Raw genomic sequence first — 25,427 nt, 5'->3', positions numbered from 1 at the left:
GAGAACAGAGTAGTAAAGAGTGAGGAAACAAATTGCTGGCCACACATGAGAGAATTTCTATGTCGAGCGAGTTCTGTGGATTTCTTTCTGATCCAGCCTGCCGATTCCGGGTACGTCCGTTACCACTAAACCGATCGTAGGATCTGGTTTTTTAGATCTGCCCGGACTCATGATCCCTTCGTGGATGTAGATTCGGGAATTTCGTGGGGAGTGTAGTAGGACCGTTGCTATTCACAATATACAGGGTGGTCCATTGATAGTGACCGGGCCAAATATCTCACGAAATAAGCACCAAACCAGAAAACTACAAAGAACGAAACTTGTCCAGCTTGAAGGGGGAAACCAGATGGCGCTATGGTCGACCCGCTAGATGTCGCTGCCATAGGTGAAACGGATTTCAACTGCGTTTTTTAAAAATAGGAGCCCCCATATTTTATTGCATATTCGTGTAGTACGAAAAGAAATATGAATGTTTTAGTTGGACCACTTTTTTCGCTTTGTGATATATGTCTCTCGCCGTTGCACACTGAAACGTTTTTACACATTAGCTTATAAAATTGGTTTATGTCGTCGACACGTGCTAAATATTGATGATACTATGAAGAAAACTGTGGCAGTGGCCGGCGATTTGTATGTCACCTAATTTCTCGAAAGGAAAAGGTCCAAAATGGGTCAAAAAATTGATTACCGAAAGGTAACATTCCAGATTTATGGATCTGACTCACATTCGCTCCCATTCCTCCAACAATTGTGAACATTCGATACGTTAGAACGATTAAAAATGGTTCAAATGGCTCTGAGCACTATGGGACTTAACATCTATGGTCATCAGTCCCCTAGAACTTAGAACTACTTAAACCTAACTAACCTAAGGACATCACACACCACCCAGCCATCACGAGGCAGAGAAAATCCCTGACCCTGCCGGGAATCGAACCCGGTAGAACGATTAAGTCCTTTGTATGGCACAGTATTTCGTAAAGCCTGTGCAACTATCGTCATATTACATTTATGAGCAAAACAAGAATGAACATAGTACAAGCAACTTTTTATGGCCACTCACCACAGTGTTCACCTCCATTTCCTTCAGAAGCCTGCACTTTCCTTGGCTCTTTTCTGCAACTGTATATTTCTTAGCTTAGACTTGTTTGTTTTCCACAGCTGGAATATCGCCTAGAAATGTTATAGCCATCTGTTGACACTAGCCATGTTTTACATTCTTGTTCGTGAAATGTTTATGTGTCACTTTCCACAAACAATTTATTGCGCGGTGTAATTGTATAAGTTTTTTGATATGGCCATTGGTCCACTCGTTCACTATGCCCATAGAAACTACAAGTCTCTCACCTAAAAACCGTAGGATATTTCACAGACTATCTGAACATGGCTCGTTGAAGATATCTGCTCGTGTCTATCCAGCTGGAGAGGTGGGATAACTGGTTCTGGGCCGGCCGCGGTGGTCTCTTGGTTCTAGGCCCTTCAGTCCGGAACCGCACGACTGCTACGGTCGCAGGTTCGAATCCTGCTTCGGGCATGGATGTGTGTGATGTCCTTAGGTTAGGTAGGTTTAAGTAGTTCTAAGTTCTAGGGGACTGATGACCACAGATGTTAGGTCCCATAGAGCTCAGAGCCATTTGAACCATTTGAACTGGTTCTGGGAACTGTAGCCTGCAGCTCCCATTGCCAATAACGCAGCGGTGACGCTTGTGAATTTTGCAGATCCGTCGGAAATTTCCGTAGCCCCTCTTTAAAATCGTGTGTGGCAGCTAGTTCGTTTTCGTTGAGAGAAACGGTATACTAATGTGCCTCTTCTGTCAGATAGCTCTGTCGCAGTACAGGGCTCGTAATCAGATATAGTATTATAACATTAACAAAAGTAGTTTCATTAAAGATTTCCCTGTTGGTTTTTAGTTAGTAAAAACTAACCTGATACAACTGAAGTAAAACTTTTAAGGTGAGAGTAATGTCCATGTTTACAAAGCAAATCTATTTGACAGCTGGATTTTAATATTGCAGATGCAAAGAAAAACTTTCTCAGAGGAGGAATTTGTAAATAATTGTTCCTGTTTTATACCCTGATGAACGAAAATAAATGATTGACCATAAGCCCACTGCTCGAGATGGAATAGAGAGGTGACTATCAATTATCCATGGAACGCTGTAAATTATTTGCAAAGAAATTACTGAGAGGGCTAGGCTAACTCTGGCAACGGCTTTGCCGCAGTGGATACACCGGTTCCCGTCAGATCACCGAAGTTAAGTGCTGTCGGGCGTGTATGGCACTTGGATGGGTGACCATCCGGACCGCATGCGCTGATACTATTTTTCGGGTTGCACTCAGCCTCGTGATGCCAGTTGAGGAGCTACTCGACCAAATAGTAGCGGCTCCAGTCACAGAAAACCATCATAACGACCGGGAGAGCGGTGTGCTGACCACACGACCCTCCTATCCCCATCCTCATTTGAGAATGGCACGGCGGTCGGATGGTCCCGATGGGCCTCTTGTGGCCTGTAGACGGAGTGTACTTAGACTAAGTCTGTCATTCGATGACTCTAAAGATAACAAATTTCGTCCACAACCTGCTATATTTCTAAGACTAGAACGCGATAGTGTATCCCTTTATCCTTAAAGAGCAGTTGACTGTGTCTGGCATTATGCACATTAATGCCGTCACAGTGAGAGCAACAACATAGGCATAGAACAGGATATATTTGTTGGTTGGATCACCTAACAATGAAAAATTTGTGGAACAATTCAGAGATCTTGAAATGTGAGTGCAAGAGATTTGAATTTGTTCTTTATGACATGCACTATTCCCATAAAACTGACTGAGAGCAATGTTCCTTAAAATCTCACTAGTAATTACACACAAAGACTATAATACTGAAGGTGGGGTTACCATATTATATGGAAGACCTAATGGAGAAAATGCAGCAAGGTTTCGTCATCTACGTAGCTCGTGAATTCAAAGCCAACGAGACAAAACGGACAAAAATTACGATCAAGTAGGTAACTCAAATTGTATGTCACAACAAGCAAGTTGTGAGCTGCTCACAATAGGGATTGTTCTATGACAATTGTTAGATCTGCATTTCTCCAAAAATCCAGAAGCCCAGATACACCATTCTCCATTCTCAACTCTCAACTACCCACAAAAAAACATGGAGGGGAGGATTTAAAGATGTTGACTATGTCACGAACAAGACGTGCTCTGGCGTAACCACAAGCGCCGGAACGAAGATGTGGAATGCAAGAGTAGAGAAGGAAACACCGGCCAAGAGTGACACCTGGAAGAAGAGAATATAAACGCCACTCGTGCTAGCGTCAGCCGTTCAGATCGCCCCAGTCTGCAACGGGACTAGTGCTACGCTATCAGATTGTCGTGATCCGTATCAAGTGCTTACTAAGACTTGGTGTATAGGAAGAGCTTAACTGTTTTCTTGTCGCCTCTCGCTAGCGACATTTGCTGTAAGGAAAGTTAAGTACTGTCAATTTATTTTCTATAAATAAACAACTAATGTTATTTGTTTGAATTGTTGTATAGCATTCCCAGAACGTAGCATCCTTTAGGCACCCTAAAATCAACGAGTGGGCAAGAGGCCACAAAATGGTTCAAATGGCTCTGAGCACTATGGGACTTAACATCTAAGGTCATCAGTCCCCTAGAGCGTAGAACTACTTAAACCTAACTAACCTAAGGACATCACACACATTCATGCCCGAGGCATGATTCTAACCTGCGACCGTAGAGGTCGTGCGGTTGCAGACTGAAGCTCCTAGAAGCGCTGGGACACCACGGCCGGCAAGAGCCCTCAACTGGCGACGAGTCATCGAACATTCTATACGGCTCGATGACCACAGATTTTTTTTTTTTTTTTTTTTTTTTTTTTTTTTTTTTTTTTTGTAGGCGCCTTAATTCTCTTTTGTCTTTACATTGCAGGGGCACATATTGCTTCTACAGTTTCTTATGGTTTTGCTAATTCGTGTTTTTTCGTGGGCGTTGCGGAACATTTCCTTGTACATCTTTTTGTCTATTTGTTCTGCCGTCTGCTAAGACGCCACAGCCACAAGCCATATAACTAAGGTAGATATTTTGGTTTCAGGCGATCCAGATTTCTACCCTGCTCAACAGGGTGCAGCAGCTACTCGCCAATGCTGCGCATCCGACAGAATAGGTCCTTCGTGCTACAGCTGCTGTACCACCTTTCCAGCAATTTAGTGAACAAGAAGAAGAATGGTTCGAGTGGTTACAACAGTTTGAGGCACATTTACTCGCCCTATTCTGCGAATTCCTTACAAACGAATGGAAAAACTAGTAGAAGCCGACCTAGGGGAAAATCAGTTTGGATTCCGTAGAAATATTGGAACACGTGAGGCAATACTGACCCTACGACTTATCTTAGAAGCTAGATTAAGGAAAGGCAAACCTACGTTTCTAGCATTTGTAGACTTAGAGAAACCTTTTGACAATGTTGACTGGAATACTCTCTTTCAAATTCTGAAGGTGGCAGGGCTAAAATATAGGGAGCCAAGGGCTATTTACAATTTGTACAGAAACCAAATGGCGGTTATAAGAGTTGAGGGCCATGAAAGGGAAGCAGTGGTTGGGAAGGGAGTGAGACAGGTTTGTAGCCTCCCCCCGATGTTATTCAATCTGTATATTGAGCAAGCAGTAAAAGAAAAATTCGGAGTAGGTATTAAAATCCATGGAGAAGAAATAAAAACTTTGAGGTTCGCCGATGACATAGTAATTCTGTCAGAGACGGCAAAGGACTTGGAAGCGCAGTTGAACGGAATGGATACTGACTTGAAAGAAGGATATAGGGTTAACATCAACAAAAGCAAAACGAGGATAATGGAAAGTAGTCGAATTAAGTCGGGTGATGCTGAGGGTATCAGATTAGGAAATGAGACACTTAAAGTAGTAAAGGAGTTTTGCTATTTGGGGAGCAAAATAACCGATGATGGTCGAAGTAGAGAGGATATAAAATGTAGACTGGCAATGGCAAGGAAAGCGTTTCTGAAGAAGAGAAATTTGTTAACATCGAGTATATATTTAAATTTCAGGAAGTCGTTTCTGAAAGTATTTGTATGGAGTGTAGCCATGTATGGAAGTGAAACATGGACGATAAATAGTTTATACAAGAAGAGAATAGAAGCTTTCGAAATGTGGTGCTACAGAAGAATGCTGAAGATTAGATGGGTAGATCATATAACAAATGAGGAGGTATTGAACAGGATTGTGGAGAAGAGACGTTTGTGGTACAAACTGACTAGAAGAAGGGATAGGTTGGCAGGACATGTTCTGAGGTATCAAGGGATCATCTATTTAGTAGTGGAGGGCAGCATAAAGGGTAAAAATCGTAGAGGGAGACCAATAGATGAATACACGAAGCAGATTCAGAAGGATGTAGGTTGCAGTAGAGTCTGGGAGATGAAGAAGCTTGCGCAGGATAGAGTAGCATGGAGAGCTGCATCAAACCAGTCTCAGGACTGAAGACCACAACAACAACAACATACTGCAGGCTCTTGTAATCTCTGAGGTCAAGTGTAGATTCAGCGTTGGCATGCACATGTGTTGAATGCCATGCTTAGACAATTAGTGCCTAAGAGTAGAGTATACAGATTATAAAAGGATACATTATACGTAAAGAAAAGAACTGATTTTAACTGTCACAAACATCACACTGAAGAAGGCTGACATGTTGCAACAGAACTGTGTCATCTATGCAAAGAGGTCGTTAACTCGAATCTAGGTGTAAGAGTGAACCAACATATATTTTCAAGTATAGTAATTTGTATATGAGGTTCACGACTGATGCTGAGCACAGTCAGGTACTTTATCATAGAAATTATCCTACATTTATATACGTTTATAGACAGCTGTCATCTGACACACAGCAGTCCATCCCTGGACTAATGTGTCTCGTATTCTATTCGTAATTTTGAACATGTGATGAGACAATCTGGACGTAAATGGCGACTCCAGCGACCTGATGTTCAGGTGGACTTCCATATGGGTAGCGGACTGCCTCTTCGCCGGCCGGTGTGGCCGTGCGGTTCTAAGCGCTTCAGTTTGGAACAGCGTGACTGCTACGGTCGCAGGTTCGATTCCTGCCTCGGTCATGGATGTGTGTGATGTCCTTAGGTTAGTTAGGTTTAATTAGTTCTAAGTTCTAGGCGACTAATGACCTCAGAAGTTAAGTCGCATAGTGCTCAGAGCCATTTGAACCATCTGAACTGCCTCTTCAGAAGAAAGCGCAAAGCGAAAAAATGGTTCAAATGGCTCTGAGCACTATGGGACTTAACAGCTGTGGTCTTCAGTCCCCTAGAACTTAGAACTACTTAAACGTAACTAACCTAAGGACATCACACACATCCATGTCCGAGGCAGGATTCGAACCTGCGACCGTAGCAGTCGCGCGGTTCCGGACGGCGCGCGTAGAATCGCGAGACCACCGCGGCCGGCAGCGCAAAGCGAGGCGACCGCTAAGAGCAGGTACCGGACACTACACTGGCACTACTTTTTTCAGGGCTGCCGATGGCCACTTGACTTCTTGCTGTTTTATCATACTACTATGAACTCTGCATGGTGTGGGTTCAGGGATACATTCACAGAAGTTGTTAACCTGGCGTGAGAAACATCTGCTCTTGTGGAGGTTCTAGGTTTTTACACGCAGCGGCATTAATGGAAAGCAAATTTCGAAGGAACTTTATTTTGCACCGGGAAATCCATTTCCGGGAATGCTAGGTGAGGGGCAGAAAGTGAGAAGCATCTGAAGGGCTATGTGAATGGGAATTCTTTTCTCTTTGTAAAACATTGGGGCGCCTTTCTGCCACTGCTTCATGTGAGGTGAATAACATCAGGCCTAATAAGTTGTAAGAGAACATATCATTGGCTAAACTAAACAAATAATAGAGTCAAGAACGTGCGGAAACCAATTTCTGTGAAGTATGTACATGGAGGTGATCGACTGGCTAAAACACTGAATTGACCGAACAGTGGAAGTGTAACTCAGAACTGTAGTTAAATACCGCAGGCCTGGATGTGTAGCAACTGGATAATGTTGAAAAACATTGGGATGAAGGAGAGAGTGTTGTCTTGCTAACAAAAAGAACATTGGCCAGCGCATTTCAGAACTTCTTTCATTGACATTTGATAATTGCTCGGACTGTAAAGTGGAGAATGAAGAGATTATCAGCAGAGAACACTCTTCAATTTGAGGATCAGTATAGGAAACAATTATGTTTAAACTTCAGTAAAGAGATTTGGTAGAAGATGGGAAATTGGGTTTCACGTCCTGTCGACATAGAGGTTATTAGAGACGGAGCATAAGCTTGGATAGTATCAAGGATGGGGAAGCAAATCGGCCGTGCCCTTTCAAAGGAACCATTCCGGCATTAGCCTGGAGCGATTTAGGGAGATTACTGGAGACCTAAATCCGGATTGTAGGGCGAGGGTTTGCACCGAATGGGGGTGGGGGGTTCAGTGTGCTATCCACTGCACCACCTCGCTAAGTACGGAATACACTTGAGTTGGAGACTTTGTGGAGAGCTGAGTGAGTGCTGAGACATCCTGCAGCAGATTATGGTGCCCACTACGCATCACGCCCATGAGTGCGGAACATGGTATGAGACTGCATCTTTTGCGAGCAGCGTGGAAAAATTAACGTGTGTCTGTATGTACGCTGTTCACGTTAATCTCACTTCAGAATCTAATACTTTTGCGTGCAACTGATTGGGCATTACGACTCAATCGGAAATGTTAGTTGCATATGTTCGACTTATCTTCTGTCAAATTGAGGCAGCCATTGCGGACTAATCTCCTCATAATTTATGGCCATATTAGGAACTAGTCAAATTCACCTAAACTATACCGTCGTTGCAAAGTTATTCAGCCGGCCGCGGTGGTCTCGCGGTTCTAGGCGCGCAGTCCGGAACCGTGCGACTGCTACGGTCGCAGGTTCGAATCCTGCCTCGGGCATGGATGTGTGTGATGTCCTCAAGTTAGTTAGGTTTAAGTAGTTCTAAGTTCTAGGGGACTGATGACCACAGCAGTTGAGTCCCATAGTGCTCAGAGCCATTTGAACCATTTGAACCAAGTTATTCATTTGTTTGATTAGTGTTGATCCAAGTTAAAATTTAATAATATTCTTCTTAGCTGTATTTCTTGTGATCGAACTGATTTTGTAATAATTTGTTATTCATGTGTCAGCTGGGAATACTGTAATAAACAGAGATTAACGTTGGCCACTCTTTCACTTGATAGGTGTACACCCTGTTTATTATCTCCATCTGTATAACTACTCTGCAATTTACAATTAAGTGGTAGGCGGAGGACTCTTCGAACCACCTTTGAGCTACATTTCTAGTGTTCCACTCTCGAACAGCATAAGGGAAAACAAACACATAAATTCTTCTCTTATTTTATTATAATGATCATTCCTCCCTACGTAGGTGATAACCAACGAAATATTTTCACACTCTGGGGAGAAAGTTGGTGGTTGAAATTTCATGACAAGATCCTGTAGCAACGACAAACGCCTTTGCCTTAATGATTTCCACCGCAATTACTGTATCTTATACGTAGCGTTCTCACCCCTATTTCGCAATAATACAAAACGAGTTGCCCTTCTTTAAACTTTTTCCATGTCCACAGACAATCCTAGCTGATATGGATCGCACACTGCATCGCAGTATTCCAGAAGAGGGCGGAAAAGCGTAGTGCAAACAGTCTCTTCTTCAGCTGATCTGTGGCATTTTCTAAGTGTGCTGTCAAAAAATCGCAGTCGCTGATTTGCTTATCCCACAACATTATCTGTGTGATCGTTCCAATTTAAGTTATTGTTAACTGTAATCCGTAAGTATGCAGTTCAATTTACAGCCTTTAAAATTAGGTGATTTATTTTGTAACGGAAATTTAGTGGATACCTTTTAGTACTCACGTAAACAACTTCAAACTTTCCATTATTTAGAGTCAGTTGCCGCTGGAAATTACATCTTCTTTACTCGATGATTTGCCGAGGATTACTACATACTACGACCATCCTGACCGGAAATCACAAATCCAGTCGCACAAACGAGACGTCAGTCCAGAGCAATGCAATTTAATTAGAAACGCTTCTGGAAAGTTAAAAATATGGAATCAATTTGACATTCCCTGTTGATATCACTTCGTGAAACAAAGAGTTAGTTGTGTTTTACAAGAACGATATTTTCTGAATCCGTGTTGACTGTTGTCAATAAATCACTTTTTTCGAAGTAATCCATAATGTTCAAACACAGTACGTGGAGAACATTAATAAAACTGACAAACTGCAGGGACGGATTCCTGACTGGAAATGGAAGAAAAAAGGTCCTATGAACATGTGTCAGGAAATGCATCGTTCCAACCGTGGCAGGAGCTGACGAAGACGGTTTCTCTGATCACGTTCCGTGTTTTTGTTATGTGTCGTAGGCTGTGTGATTGATGCAACGTACTGCAAGCAGCAGAATGACACGGTATTCATGTCGGAAACAAGCCGAGATGCTGTTTGTGGACGGCCAAGCAGATGGAAAATGTCGAGAGGCAGTGCACCTATACCAAAACAAATACCCTCACGGTCACCAACAACATCACGTTGCACTTAAAGTCCTTTCGGGGCGTTTGTGTGTTCATGGCTTCTTTCAGACAGGGGAACATAGCAAGGAGACTGCGGACTTTGCGTACACCAGATTTGGGACACCAGGTTCTAGAGAATATTGAGCCGAACCTTAGTACAAGCTCCAGGCAAATGGCCGCCAATATGGTGTAAGCCGAAGAACAGTTGTGTGTCCAGAAGGAGATTTTCACTCTGAGCGGAGCGTGCGCTGATATGAAACTTCCTGGCAGATTAATAATGTGTGCCGGACCGAGACTCGAAGTCTGGACCATTGCCTTTCGCGGGCAAGTGCTCTACCATGGGCATTTCCGTTGGTGGGGAGGCTTGCGTGCCTCAGCGATACAGATAGCCGTACCGTAGGTGCAACCACAACGGAGGGGTATCTGTTGAGAGGCCAGACAAACGTGTGGTTCCTGAAGAGGGGCAGCAGCGTTTTCAGTAGTTACTGGGGCAACAGTCTGGATGATTGACTGATCTGGCCTTGTAACACTAACCAAAACGGCCTTACTGTGCTGGTACTGCGAACGGCTGAAAGCAAGGGGAAACTACAGCAGTAATTTTTACCGAGGGCATGCAGCTTTACTGTATGGTTTGACTTATCTTAGAACCTACATTAAGGAAATGCATACCTACGTTTCTAGCATTTGTAGACTTAGAGAAAGCTTTGACAATGTTGACTGGAATACTCTCTTTCAAATTCTGAAGGTGGCAGGGGTAAAATACAGGGAGCGAAAGGCTATTTACAATCTGTACAGAAACCAGATGGCAGTTATATGAGGCGATGGACATGAAAGGTAAGCAGTGGTTTGGAAGGGAGTGAGACAGGGTTGTAGCCTCTCCCCGATGTTAGTCAATGTGTATATTGAGCAAGCAGTGAAGGAAACAAAAGAAAAATTCGGAGTAGGTATTTAAATCCATGGAGAAGAAATAAAAACTTTGAGGTTCGCCGATGACATTGTAATTGTGTCAAGGACAGCAAAGGACTTGGAAGAGCAGTTGAACGGAATGGAAACTGTCTTGAAACGAGGATATAAGATGAACATCAACAAAAGCAAAACGAGGATAATGGAGTGTAGTAGAATTAAGTCGGGTGATCCAAGGTTAATCAGATTAGGAAATGAGACACTTAAAGTAGTAAAGGAGTTTTGCTATTTGGGGAGCAAAATAACTGATGATGGTCGAAGTAGAGAGAATATAAAATGTAGACTGGCAATGGCAGGGAAAGCGTTTCTGAAGAAGAGAAATTTGTTAGTATCGAGTATATATTTAAATTTCAGGAAGTCGTTTCTGAAAGTATTAGTATGGAGTGTAGCCATGTATGGAAGTGAAACATGGACGATAAATGGTTTATACAAGAAGAGAATAGAAGCTTTCGAAATGTGGTGCTACAGAAGAATGCTGAAGATTAGATGGGTAGATCACATAACTAATGAGGAGGTATTGAACAGGATTGTTGAGAAGAGAAGTTTGTGGCACAAATTGACTAGAAGAAGGGATAGGTTGGCAGGACATGTTCTGAAGTATCAAGGGATCATCCACTTAGTACTGGAGGGCAGCGTGGAGAGTAAAAATCGTAGAGGGAAACCAAGAGATGAATACACTAAGCAGATTCAGAAAGATGTAGGTTGCGGTAGTTACTTGGAGACGAAGAAGCTTTCACAGCATGAAGAGCTGCATCAAACCAGTTTCAGGACTGAAGACCACAACAACAACTAATTTTGTTCTATATTGTTCGTTGAATTTGTTCGGGGCGTACGTCCGATGACACCCACTCAGGTTTTTCTTTGATCCGTTCACTCAGTTTTTTTTATTACAGAGGGTAGCTAACCCTGTGACCAAACACGCTGAGCTACCGTGCTGGCACCATCTGAGCCACCCAGACACGACTCACTGCTTTACTTCCGCCAGGACCTCGTCTCGTAGCTTCCAAACCTCTCAGGTTCGCAGGAGAGCCTCTGTAAAGTTGGGTAGCTCAGATGGTAGAGCACTTGCCCGGAAATGGCAAAAGTCCCGAGTTCGAGTCTCGGTGACGCACACAGTTTTAGATTACTAGGAAGTTCTATACAGTTATGTGAATTCTGCAGACAGCCGCTACTATCCCAATCACTTGCAATTCCATCGAGGTCACTTTGAACATCTGTTGTGACGTGGACGCAATGCAGCTCTGTACTGTGTTCTGGGACGATTTGTTGTCTTTGTAAGTACACCGTCCATTTCCGGACACGTGTTCATAAGACCCAGTTTTCTCCACTTCCAGCCAGGAATGCATCCCTGCAATTTGTCGGTTTTATTAATTTTCAGCCTGAATATTGCAGAAATCTTACAACAAATAGACGTTACCAATATGGATCTGTAATTCTGCGAATTACTCCTATTTCCTTTCTTGGACTGTGGTATGAATTGTCAACTTTCCAGTCTTTAGGTACGGATCTTTCCACTAATGAGTGGTTGTATATGGGATCTGAATATGAAGCTATTGAATCAGCATACTCTGAGAGGAACCTGACTGGTATGCCATCTGGACCGAAGGCTTTGCCATTCCTAAGTGATTTAAGCTGATGCACTACAGCAATGATATCCACTTCTCAGTTACTTTGTTAGCGGTTATTCTAGATTGGAATTCTGGAATATTCACTTCGTCTTCTTTGGTGAAGGAATTTCGGAAACCTGTATTTAGTAACTCTTTAGTGGCAGTGCCATTCTTCACATCACTATTGTTATCGCGCCGTGAAGGTATTAAAAAAAAAATAACTCTGAGCACTATGGGACTTAACACCTGAGGTCATCAGTCCCCTAGAACTTAGAACTACTTAAACCTAACTAACCTAAGGACATCACACGCATCCATGCCCGAGGCAGGATTCGTACCTGCGACCGCAGCGGTCGCGCGGCTCCAGACTGAAGCGTCTAGAACTGCTCGGCCATTACGGCCGGCCCAGAATTTGTCGAGAAACTATCTCCGAAATGGGGCCTCCCGGCAAACAATGCCATACGCTCATTTTCATTTGTTTTTTAAATTTGCTAAATTGTTGGACCTATCGTCCAGACTCATCAAACAATATATCACACAGTTTTCCCGAACGATCAGCGTAGCGTGTAAAGAGTTTAGAGATTTAAGGTGGGGCAGATAATGACGACAAATTTCCGCGAGATAGCCGCTGCGGAATACATCTCTTGCCCTCCTGTAGTATTTGTAGTATTTAAAACGAAAATATTTATAATTTCCAGGTCTTCAGGAGAGTAAAGGTAAAATCAAGTAAGGAACTAAGTTAAACCAGCTAAAACCAATAACTAAACCAATAATTAAAGTAACAGCACACATAAAGAACGCTTATTGATAGTAATAAATAAATAAAGAATAATTTTTAATGAACTAACCAACAACAACAACATATTAAATTGTCGTCCGAGTAAAAGACGTCCAATAATTAGCAATTGTTGTACATTTTGTATTCCACTATTATATGCATGTACTAATCAATATATTGTGTGTGTTTCATGTACAATAACTAATATTAGTGGAGTCCGGTCGTGTGAGCTGAGCAGTCCAGATCCGCACAGCAGAACGTCACATTACTGCAAGCTGTATAAGGCAAGCACACACAACGACCAACATTCTTGTCCCAGTCTGGGTCTGTGATGTGAGCAGTCTCAACCTGTACTTTATAGGATATTGCTATATTTTCGGTTCATTTATGTATTTTCTTCAGAAGTTGTCATAGAAAATTAGTCTGTGCATTTTTTTCAGGAGATATTTTTAATGTAAAGTAGTATATTTAGGTGTGTAAGAGTATTTAGGTATTCTGTGTTTCTAATTGAGTTTTGGTCAAGACTCGATCAGAAATTAAAATGGATAAAGGAAAAGTTTCAGAGGCCCAGGAAATCTGTGATATGCCTAGTGTAGAGGAGATTGCAGCTTCGCTCAACAGCAGACAAATCCTTTAACTTCAATTCTGGAACAGCTTCGATTTTTATCTGAGACGGTAACGACACTATTACAAAATCAAACTGATGTGTCAGTAGTGGTGAAGGGTATGTCACAAAAACAAGCTGATATGTCTCACAAACAAGATGATACGTCTGCGGTGGTGCAAACTGTATCATAGGAGCAAGTAGACATGAGTCAAAAACAAACTGACATGTCAACTGCAATTCAGGCAATAGTTAGGAAGCAACAAAAAATCTCAAATGAGGTTAACCGAATTTTGAAATATGCAGAAGCAGTCTCCTCTGGAAATTCCAAAGATTACCAAACAAAAGCAAACCATTAGATCGAAGGAGGAGGAAGTAGAAATTTCCGTAGGAAAGTTAACAGAAACTGTGACTAGTATAGCTTCTGGGTGTGATCAGTTGATACAAGCAAATTTCAATAAGCACCAACAAGATTTCTCAACTAAACTAAACGAATGGGCATCCGCTAAAGAACTGCAGGTGATGCAATGTAAAGACGAAAGCATAAAAGAAGTGCTAAGCTAATTGCCTATTGAAAGATTAACAATTGCAGAGAATTTTACGGACGGTATTAAGGAAGTAAAAGAACAATAAGGAGTGAATTTCAAACAATGGAAGACGAAACAGTCCATTCTGTCGAAAACATTTCGAATGATATGGACCAGTTTCGAAGAGTAGTAAAAGATGTAGGAATGAGCTGCGCGAAGCAGAGCAAATGCAGGCTTCGAGCCACGAATCATGTTTTGGTAACGGACATGCTTCACGTACAGTAAATGTATATTACAACGGGATGCATGCAGTGCCACAAGCTAATACTGTTTACGCTGCAATGCTAATGGAAGAAAAATTGTTGAATCCTCTGCAATTTCAGCCGTTCTCACCTGAACGAAAATCAATAAAACCGGTCGTATTCATGCGAGGGAATAGTGCAAAATACTAGCAACGTTCCATGTTACATCCAAGGTGATGGTGCGTTGTGGGCCATGGATACGATGGATAGGTGCTAAACTTACGAGGAATATGAGAAGGCGTTTCTCGCTAAGTGTTGGTGCGGTGGCATGCAAGAACGATTAAGGAAAGAAGTATTTAACCAGGAACCTTTCTGTGCAAAATCTGGGAGATTAAGGCGATACTTTGAGAAGTATTTAAACAAAGCAAGATACTGGGATGAGTCATAACGCATAAGGATATTTTGCGGATTTCGAAGGTGAAACTTCCGGCTGAAACGCGAGAAAAATTAAAACACACATCAGAGGAAAATTTAGAAGAATTTATGTCAGTGTTTGATTCTAATGACGTGGTCCAAGAATACATTAAGGAAAGAGCACATAGATGCAACTCGTACTCACAGCAAATAAAGCCTACGGCACTCGTGCCCGCAATCAGCTGATTCAAGAAACAATTGCGAGTCGCGCCTCGCAGCATTTTAATAATTACGGCCTACATCGTAACCAGCCTAGAGGCAATGGAAATAATTTCCGTTATGGCAAAAACTGACAGAATAGATATGATAGACGATACAACACAGGGTACAATGTAAATCCAAATACTACGGATTTGGAAAACAGATACAGTCTTCTGTGCCAGTGAATAATGACAGGAGACAACAGACACCAGTAATCACAGCAGTGAGAGAGGGTGCCATTCATGAAAATGACACGCTCGGAAAACTAATTCCGTCCGAATCGTGTCCCGGAGGAGCGGTCGAGGAATGGCATAGGAGCTATGGGCAAAATGTTCGTATGATGAGATATAACGAGGGAAAGTTAACAGGAGAGGAGCTTTGTGCTGATACAGACAAATGTATGGGAGGATACTTATCAGAACACACATCTGCAATTAAAGTTATAATTGAAGGTATTCCAGTGACCGTAGTTCCGGATACGGGCTCATCGATAAATGCAGTATCTACGAACGTATTCAATAAATTAATAAAGAAGACCCAGTTACCGACTTCTCCTGCACAACATTGCAAGATACTAGGAGCGTCTGGCACGCAATCCCAACCCCCTGAGGATACAGATGATGCTAAAATTGAATCTAGGAAATACAGAGATAACATGCGCGTTCCTAGTAGCTGATAAATTAATAGTCTACTGTGTTCTTGGATTAGAGACTATCCGGGAGAAGGACGCAAAATTAGACTTGTCTATAGGGAAGATAAGTTTTTGGACCGACGGAGCCCAAGACAAGGTAGACTTGCTAAGGAAAGAGGGAAAACATGGAAGATACTGCCGAGGAGCAAAGTTACAATTAATAATAAAAGAGTGCCACCCATTCAAGACAATTTCGAGTAGAGTAATGCAAGTAGTAGAAGTATCTGAGCAGATACAATGGAAGTTAAGTGAGCCACAGCACTTTAAGGAGGAGCAAAGGACACAATTGTCTGCTCTATTATGCAAGTATACGAGAGTATTCGAAAAGCAACCAGGTATCATCAAGGGTTATAGGTGGAGCGTGAACGTCAAGCCTCACAGATTATACTACCATAGTTTCTATCCTGTTCCTTGGAAACTATGATATGCAATGGACCAAGAAATACAGAGGATGTTAGACTGGAAACTGACTGAACCTTAAAACAGTCCCTACTCCAGTCCGCTTCTCATTGTGCCGAAACCAAGTGGAAAAGTACGTCTAGTACCCGAGCTCGTGTAATAACACAATTATTGTACCAGTATGCACTCACTCAGAAAATATAAATGAGCTGATAATGAAGTATTTTACAATAATTGATTTGCGTACTTCATACTGGCAGGTGAAGTTAGATGAAGATTCAAGAAAGTATATTGCATTTGTATACGTCGATAGGAGTTATCATTTCAAAGTTCTTCAATTTGATTTGAATATCAGTGCATGAGTAATCATATCCCCATTAGATGTTGTTTTAGGACCTGAACTAAGGAGTCAGCTAACATTATTTGTCAGTGACATCCTGATATCGATAGATACCTGGGAAGAACATGTGAATATACTGAAACGAATATTAGAGAGATTTTCTAGTCTGGGAATAATAGCGAATCTACAACAGTCACATTTCTGCTTGAAGAAAATAAAATTCTTAGGACATTCGATAAATTCAAGAGGTATTTTACCTGATGAAAAGAAGATCAGTGCAATAAAAAAATTTCCTGTCCCTAGACCGAAAATGCAGTTAAAAGGATTTCTAGCTCTAGGATCGTCTTTTTGTCGATTCGTTGAGGATCATTCAATGAATTCTGAACCATTATTAAATTTGATAAGGAAGAATGTACACTGGTAGTTGGACTGAGGAATATCAATGAGCATTCAAAGCAATCTAGCAAGCTTTGGCCAACGCTAAGATTCTATATCATCTTGATATGTCAGTTGAATTTGGATTAATGGCTGATGTTTCATCTGTTGGTTTGGATGTATGTCTGTTCAAAATTCGAATAATAAATGGGAAGCCCATTTTTTCCCAATAGCTTTCTCTAGTAGGACACTTTGTAAAGTTAAGAGAGATCTTATACTACAACAAAACATTAGTCTCTTGCAGCAGTGTGGGCGTTCAAAAAGTTTCATTATTATTTATATCAGCAAGAACCACAGTATATTGTGACCATCAAGCTCTTAGCTTTTCACAAACCTGTAAGCTATTACATGCGGGATCAGGAAGGTGGAAGGTTGCTCTTCAGGAATATCAATTTCGTATTGTATATATCCAAGAAAAGGAGAATATAGCAGATGCGTTATCCCGTCTTCCAGAAGGATTAGAAGAACTCATCGTCTCGGATGAAAATGAAGACGAGTTTCCAATATTACTGATGAGAGATCAGGTAAACCGAAGACACTATTTAGAGTTATGTGGAGATATGACGAGACTGGAACAAAGTGATCCAAGATGGATAAACATTTGACAGAAATTAGAAGCTCCGAAAGAATATAAAATAAGCCAGTACTATAAGGCAGTGAATGATGTACTATTTCATCGTCGGAGAAATATGAATCAGAATTGGTGAGTGTGTGTATAACTGAAGAATATGATGAGAGGTTCATAACGTATACTCACACCAGTTGGGGACATTTTGGTGTTGCAAAATGTGCAAACAAACTGAGAATGTACTGTTCCTTCCCAGATTTATGTAGGAAAATATGGAGGGCATGGAGAAAATGTGTAATATGTCAGAATACAGAACCGAAAAGCAGAGATAGTAAAGGCCTGTTGCGATTCGATCATTCGTGAAATACTGCTAGCTGTTTTATCGGTCGATATCCGTGGACTATTACCGAGCGCCGAACCAGGCTGTAAATATATTGTAGCTTCTTTGGACGTATTTATCAAATACGTAAAATTCTGTCCAATGAAAACTGCTATAGCAGCATCAATTCTGAATCGTCTATTCAGTGACTACATTCCCCGCGTTGGGAAGCCGAACTCAGTTTTATCCGATCGACAATGCGACAGATTTTACCTCACACAGGTGGAGGCGAACATTAGCCAGAACAAATATAACACAAATCTTGACTTTCAAATACACTCTGGGCGCGAACCCGATTGGGAGGGTTTTTCGTGAATTAAGCAGATTCATGAGAACTTATTGCCATGCGAAATAGACAAGATGGATAGAATATCTCTACAACTTTGAGGAAATCATGAACAATTTGCCTCATATGTCCACAACTTTACACCGGCTGAACTAATTTTGAATGAATGGAACGAAATGAATGGACGGATAAAATTCAGGGGATACCTCGAGAAGAAATCCACTGGCTATAACAGCATTAATAACTCTCACCAAAAAGCCAAGAAAAAGTAAGATAGATCAATGCATGAAGGACCATTTGAGATAATTAGGATACCAAATTCAGGAGCATATCAATTAGGACATACTGAAACAAGAAATTTAAAGGGATTATATCCCCATCGTGATTTTAAGAAGTATCATTCCTGAAGAAACGAAGGAATGACAGAGAAAGAAAATAATTTTAACTAAGAATAATATAAGCAAGTTTTTTTTTATAACATCAGATAAACTTATGATGATTCAATAGAACTGCATAAGAGAGGATTCTTAGTGATTATGTAAATATATATGGTTTGTTTCAGCAAAATAATTTTTAGTTTTGTTAAGGAAATTTTAGTTATGATGTTTCTTGATTTCAGTTAAGACTATAGTTATGAGTGGATACCTCTTTCAGTTTTTTTAATGATATTGTTAGTATTAGGTATATGAGAATATTCACGTCAAGAACATACGAGTACATATATTCAAGTCAACGGCATATGGCTAGAGATGATTAAATATTTTAAAGACAAAAGTCAGTTCGCTTGGTGGAGTTTTTCCGAAATTTGGTTGAGATAGATTACAAACGAGGATATTAGGAAGGACAATGCTGGAAAAGGTTGAGAGAGATATATGTGATTCTTGTGGGACGTTTGAAATTAAATTGTCATTATTTAAGAGTTATGACAACAGATTAAGAGAACCGACTGGGCTGAATTTATGTACATTTGGGGGTGTTGCTGTTGTTGTGGTCTTCAGTCCTGAGACTGCTCTCCATGCTACTCTATCCTGCGCAATCTTCTTCATCTCCCAGTACCTACTGCAACCTACATCCTTCTGGATCTGCTTAGTGTGTTCATCTCTTGGTCTCCCTCTACGATTTTTACCTTCCACGCTGCCCTCCAATACTAAATTGGTGAGCCCTTGATGCCTCAGGACATATCCTACCAACCGATCCCATATTCTAGTCAAATTTTGCCACAAACTCCTCTTCTCCCCAATTCTGTTCAATACCTCCTCATTAGTTATGTGATCTACCCATCTAATCTTCAGCATTCTTCTGTAGCACCACATTGCAAAAGCTTCTATTCTTTTCTTGTCCAAACTATTTATCGTCCACATTTCACTTCCATACATGGCTACACTCCATAAAAATACTTTCAGAAACGACTTCCTGACACTTAAATCTATACTCGATGTTAACAAATTTCTCTTCCTCAGAAACGCTTTACTTGCCATTGCTGGTTTACATTTTATATCCCCTCTACGTCGACCATCATCAGTTATTTTGCTCCCCAAATAGCAAAACTCCTTTACTACTTTCAACGTCTCATTTCCTAATCTAATTCCCTCAGCATCACCCGACTTAATTCGACTACATTCCATTATCCTCGTTTTGCTTTTGTTGATGTTCATCTTATATCCTCCTTTCAAGACACTGTCCATTCCGTTCAACCGCTCTTCCAAGTCCTTTGCTGTCTCTGACAGAATTACAATGTCGTCGGTGAACCTCAAAGTTTTTATTTCTTCTCCATGGATTTTAATACCTACTCCGAATTTTTCTTTTGTTTCCTTCACTGCTTGCTCAATACACAGATTGAATAACATTGGGGATAGGCTACAACCCTGTCTCACATCCATCCCAACCACTCATTCCCTTTCATGTCCCTCGACTCTTAAAACTGCCATCTGGTTTCTGTACAAATTGTAAATAGCCCTTGGCTCCCTGTATTTTACCCCTGCCACCTTCAGAATTTGAAAGAGAGTATTCCAGTTAACCTAGTCGAAAGCTTTCTCTAAGTCTACAAATGCTAGAAACGTAGGTTTGCCTTTCCTTAATCTTTCTTCTAAGATAAGTCTTAGGGTCAGTATTGTCTCACGTGTTCGAACATTTCTGCGGAATCCAAACTGATCTTCCCCGAGGTCGGCTTCTACCAGTTTTTCCATTCGTCTGTAAAGAATTCGCGTTAGTATTTTGCAGCTGTGACTTATTAAACTGATAGTTCGGTAATTTTCACATCTGTCAATATCTGCTTTCTTTGGGATTGGAATTATTATATTCTCTTTGAAGTCTGAGAGTATTTCGCCGGTCTCATACATCTTGCTCAGCAGATGGTAGTGTCTTGTGAGGACTGGCTCACCCAAGGCTGTCAGTAGTTCAAATGGAATTTTGTCTACTCCTGGTGCCTTGTTTTGACTCAGGTCTTTCAGTGCTCTGTCAAACTCTTCACGTACTATTCTCCCATCTCATCATCATCTACATCCTCTTCTATTTCCATAATATTGCCCTCAAGTACGTCGCCCTTCTGTAGACCCTCTATATACTCCTTCCACCTTTCTGCTTTCCCTTCTTTGCTTCTACAATTCCGTTATTTAGTTTTCAATCGCAGCGTAATTAAACTGGCTTCCTACAGAGTATTTTTAAATACCGAAGTTTTCTCTATTGTTATAAGTTTTGCTAATAAATTATGACAGTACCTTATATCTCTTATTCTGTATAAAAGGCGGTGACGTATGAATTGTTCTTCGGATTCTGTGTAGAAGTTTGGTCGCCGTGCAGTTATATGGAGTTCATTTCTTTGTTGCAGATTCTTTTTCCGTAAGGCTCTTTCGGGAGACAACTTGGAATAATTTCTGATACACATTTTTCTCTTCTGTAACCCACTTATTATTTCATTTCATGGAATTACGCACTTTTAACATCAACTTTATAGTAGGACGCACAATTGCACAATACAAGCGACATTGTCTCCCATCTCCACACTACCTCGCTGAATGACAACTCACGACTGACAATCCGTGACCTCTGCCTGTGCTCAACAACCACAACGAGAGGATCTCAGCTCAGAGATATACCTACCTTATTCAAAAGACTACTCGTACCACTTTCTTAATCCGTGACAGCACGTTTTTCCTGGCACCTTCAAGGTCGAGTTGAATATATCTATATACTATTTTGGATAATTTAATTTCATTGAGAAAATAAAAGTAATTAAATGAAGAATTGCGTAGATAATTTGTATTTCAGGTCCAAATAATTATTTCTTGTCATTGCGACCTGAAGTGCCACTTCAGAATTCAGACCTTTCTAAGAGCCATAGCTCCATAATGTCAACCTAACCTTGAAACGCGCCCGGCTGGAGCCAGCCTATCAGTTTCATTTCTTATTAAGAGTACTAGTCACTTAATCAAGAGGTAGAGATTTTTTTTCCTTTTTCGTGTTTTAACGATAGTGGTTTTGCTATGCAAATGAGCTACGTCATGACTGCAGAGATTAAACTAAACTTTGTGTTGTGCCTTGTGGCAGTTCTTGTCATGGGGGAAGCCTCGTCAGAGAGGTCTACCGCATGAGCGTCTAGGGAAGTGATTCCAGTGGTGGTTTCTCGTTGCCTTCCACTGATGATGATGAAATCTTAATGAGGACAACACAACATCCTGTCCCTGAGAGGAGAAAATCTTCGAGCCAACCGGGAATCGAACCCGGGCCACTTGGCGTGGCAGACCGCCTCGCTGACTACTCAGCTATCGGGGCGGACAGAAATTAAAACGTCCCTCTCAGTAAATATTGTCCATTAATTCTCATACTGGTTTGCATGTGGGCTCTGTCCGGTACTGGGTCACAGCGAGGCCCTCCCCCACGCTTGTGAATACATTTGAGCTGGAGGGAGGCGATCTGCATTCGATTCGGATCAAAAGCTATGTTTATATTTGCCCGTAGTGCAGTGGCGTCTTGCATGCTTTAGCCAGCTTCTGCATGAGATTCTGCACATATTAGCGCACGATTGATCCAGAAGTGTACCTCCTCTGGTTTCTATTATGATCTTCCCATCCTCACATAGTGGACTGTATTTGATTATTTTACCATTTGTATTTCCTTACTTTAAGTGACTCATTTTCAGTTAAGGGATCATCCATAGTGCGATGTTTTATATTACTTGCATAAGCTCTTGTGTGAAACTATATCCTGTAAGAGTTCCCATTTGATGTTAATGGCTACATTAATTATGCAGTCAGTAGGTTTTGAGGCGACTAATCAAAAGTCAGTAGTTTATGATAGCTTCTTCATCGGGTCATTATGGAAAAAAATGAAAGTGAGCTTTGAATATATCGAGTATTACAAAAAAGCTGTACCTTGCATGAATGAAGCTAATGAACCTGCAGAAAATATTTCACTGTTTACGAAGTTATTTTCCCTATCTCCTGTAGGCAAATCCTGAAGTCAGTATCCCTATGGTAGTTATTTACTTATCCTTGCACGTTAGAAGTATTGGGTAGGTGAATAAGTTCGTAGCTCATAACGGACACTGATACCGAAACATTAGTCATCACTAATATATTCTCGTTCACTAGTTATAAAAGTCTGCCAAAGCTGGGGCAAATTTTCGTTTCCGCAACTGTAGAAATCACGTGGTTTTCCGGAAAGAACTCGTCGATCTATGTTATAAGGGTATCTTCATCCGGAAAGGAAGTTGCTTGAATATTGTTGGGTAGACAACGGAGAAGGTGAAAATCCGAGAGCACAAGATCAGGTGAATTAGGTGGGTGCGGTATGACTTCCCAACAGATGTCCGATATGATGTCTTATGTCAGCCTAGCAGAATGCGTCATCGTGGAGTAACATCACGCTGTCTTCCTGGTCGTTGTTCGTGGACTGTATCTGTAAGACGTCTTATGTAGACAATAAATGTTAACAGTGATTGTTACACGTCGGGGAAGGAATTCATAGCACAAATCACGTCGCCGTTCCACCAGATGCTAACATTATCTTTTCTTAATGTGCGAAGCTCTTTGTACGGGGAGTTGCTGTTTTATGTTGGTTCAACTCTTCTTTTCTTTTCCTAATTTTAGCGTGAAGACACCATTTCTCCTCAGCAGTAGCGACACAGGATAGGAATGGTCGGTGCTGTTCGCGTCTCGGTTCATGAAGAGCAAGCAAAGATGCACATATGGCCACCCGCTGAATATTTTATTTTGACTAATAGCATGCGGTACCCACACGCCCAATCTTTTAATCTTCCCCGTTGCATGTAAATGTCGTACTATGGTAGAATAGTCACAGTTCATTACATTTGTCAGTTCTCGAGTACACTGAGTGGATAATTATGGATTAATGCGTTTAACCGATCTTCATCAAACTCCAGAGGTCTTCCTGAACATGGAGCATCACTAATGTAAAAACGATCCTCCTTAAAACTAGAAAACTGTTTTGTTGCCCTACTATGTTCAGTCACGTGACGGACTGTTAATCCTAAGGGCTCGGATTAGTTTCTCGGCTGGGTCGGAGATTTTCTCCGCTCAGGGGCTGGGTGTTGTGTTGTCCTAATCACCATCATTTCATCCCCATCGACGCGCAAGTCGCCGAAGTGGCGTCAAATCGAAAGACTTGCACCAGGCGAGCGGTCTACCCGACGGGAGGCCCTCGTCACACGACATTATTATATCCCTCTAATAAACTCAAGCAGAAGAATACGTCGTAAATATTCCGATTTCACCACTTGAAACTCCACTTTCTAGCGTCCACAGCAGCACTCGCTGTCTCAAAATGACAAAATGAACATGCTTAAACTCAAACATCAACAGTGAACTACAAATAAAAAATAACAACCCAAAAATAAACCCAGAGCGATCGCAATACTAACATACAAATCAAAAACTCTACGAACTTTGGTACCAACCTATTAGGTTTGCCATGAGTTTCTTTGTTGGAATCCGTAGCTCGTGGTCTAGTGGCTAACAATGGATCACGGGGTCCCCGGATAGGATTCCCGGCCGGGTTGGGGATTTTCTCTGACTAGGGACGGGCGTGTGTGTTGTCCTATTCATTCAAATAGTTAAAAAAATGTTTCAAATGGCTCGGAGCACTATGGGACTTAACATCTGAGGTCATCAGTCCCCTAGACTTAGAACTACTTAAACCTAACTAATCTAAGGACGTTGCTCCCTAGGCAGGATTCGAACCTGCTACCGTAGCAGCAGAGCGGTTCCAGACTGAAGCGCCTAGAACCGGTCGGCCACACTGACCGGCCCTATTCATTCCATCATCATTCATGAAAAGTGGCGAGATTGGATTGTGTTCAGATTAGGAATTTGTATAGGCTGTGATGGCCGCGCAGTTGAGCGCTCTACAAACCAAAATCATCATCATCATCTTCTTCCTTGAACCGATTACGCTACTTGACTCGTGTAATTGGCACACAGAGTTGCGAACATGGCGCTTGTGAGCACGACGTGACTATGAAAGAAGGGCATGGAGCGTCAAAATAAATTCAGCGTCAGCTTTCAATGTGCCCAGTGCGGCTGGATGTGGCCTCACTCGCTTGCGATACTGACCTGAAGCGCGAGCCGGTGGAAGTCGTGCTCACGGATTGCGATGTGCACCAGGCGGACGAGCCAGGTGCCGGTGGTGTCCGAGACGCTGAGCGTCAGCGTGAAGACGTCCAGGTCGGCGGTGCCCTGGCGGCAAACCACGGCGATCTCGGAGCAGAAGAAGGACAGGGAGATGGCCGCCAAGACGAGGGTACACAGCCGGAAGAGGAGAGCCGAGCCGGTGACGCTGCGCGGGTGCCGCATGATGGCCGTCCAATGGAGGGGCGCCAGCAGGTAGCCCAGGTCGCTGGCCGCCTCGGCTGCCCCCACCGTCGAATCCGATGGACGAGCTGCTGTCATGGCGACCAATCCCTACGCATACAGCAGTGATCGTCACTGTTTCAGACTAGGGATCAGCCAGGAATAATGATCTACAGACAAAGTACGATTTAATACGTTGTACAGGCAAGGGCAAATAAAAGTGGTCCGGACGAGTGGATACGATTGGACGCGAATGCTTGCTTATAACCACACACCATGACTCACACACACCACGTGCACGTCCGCCACGTGATCCAGTGCGGGCTGAGTCAGTGTGAACGGAACGATGGTACTCACAGTGGAGCAACCGGTGTTTGTTGTGGAAAGTTACTTGTCAACAAATTCGTGGAAAGGGTGTGTCAGGTTTATTTGCCGAGAAATTTAATGTGCGCTCAGCCCAGAAAATGTGGCTGCAGTTCACCAGAAAATGTTTCGGAGTCCTACCAGTTCAACCTGATGCCTGTC

At 42.0% G+C, this 25,427-nt stretch overlaps 1 protein-coding gene across 1 annotated transcript in view; it reads right to left on the bottom strand.

The window, feature by feature from the left end:
- The window catches only part of LOC126278844 (odorant receptor Or2-like), a 76,122-nt gene extending 51,121 nt beyond the window's left edge, over nucleotides 1-25,001 (bottom strand). The window contains exon 1 of the mRNA XM_049979120.1: nucleotides 24,666-25,001. Coding sequence (XP_049835077.1) covers nucleotides 24,666-25,001 — 336 coding nt within the window. The remainder of the gene's footprint in view (nucleotides 1-24,665) is intronic.
- Nucleotides 25,002-25,427: the final 426 nt, after the last annotated feature.

Source organism: Schistocerca gregaria, chromosome 6 (genome assembly GCF_023897955.1).
Source record: "Schistocerca gregaria isolate iqSchGreg1 chromosome 6, iqSchGreg1.2, whole genome shotgun sequence".
NCBI lineage: Eukaryota > Metazoa > Arthropoda > Insecta > Orthoptera > Acrididae > Schistocerca > Schistocerca gregaria.
The sequence above is the reverse complement of the archived record's forward strand: the minus strand, read 5'-3'. Positions and strand labels throughout refer to the sequence as shown.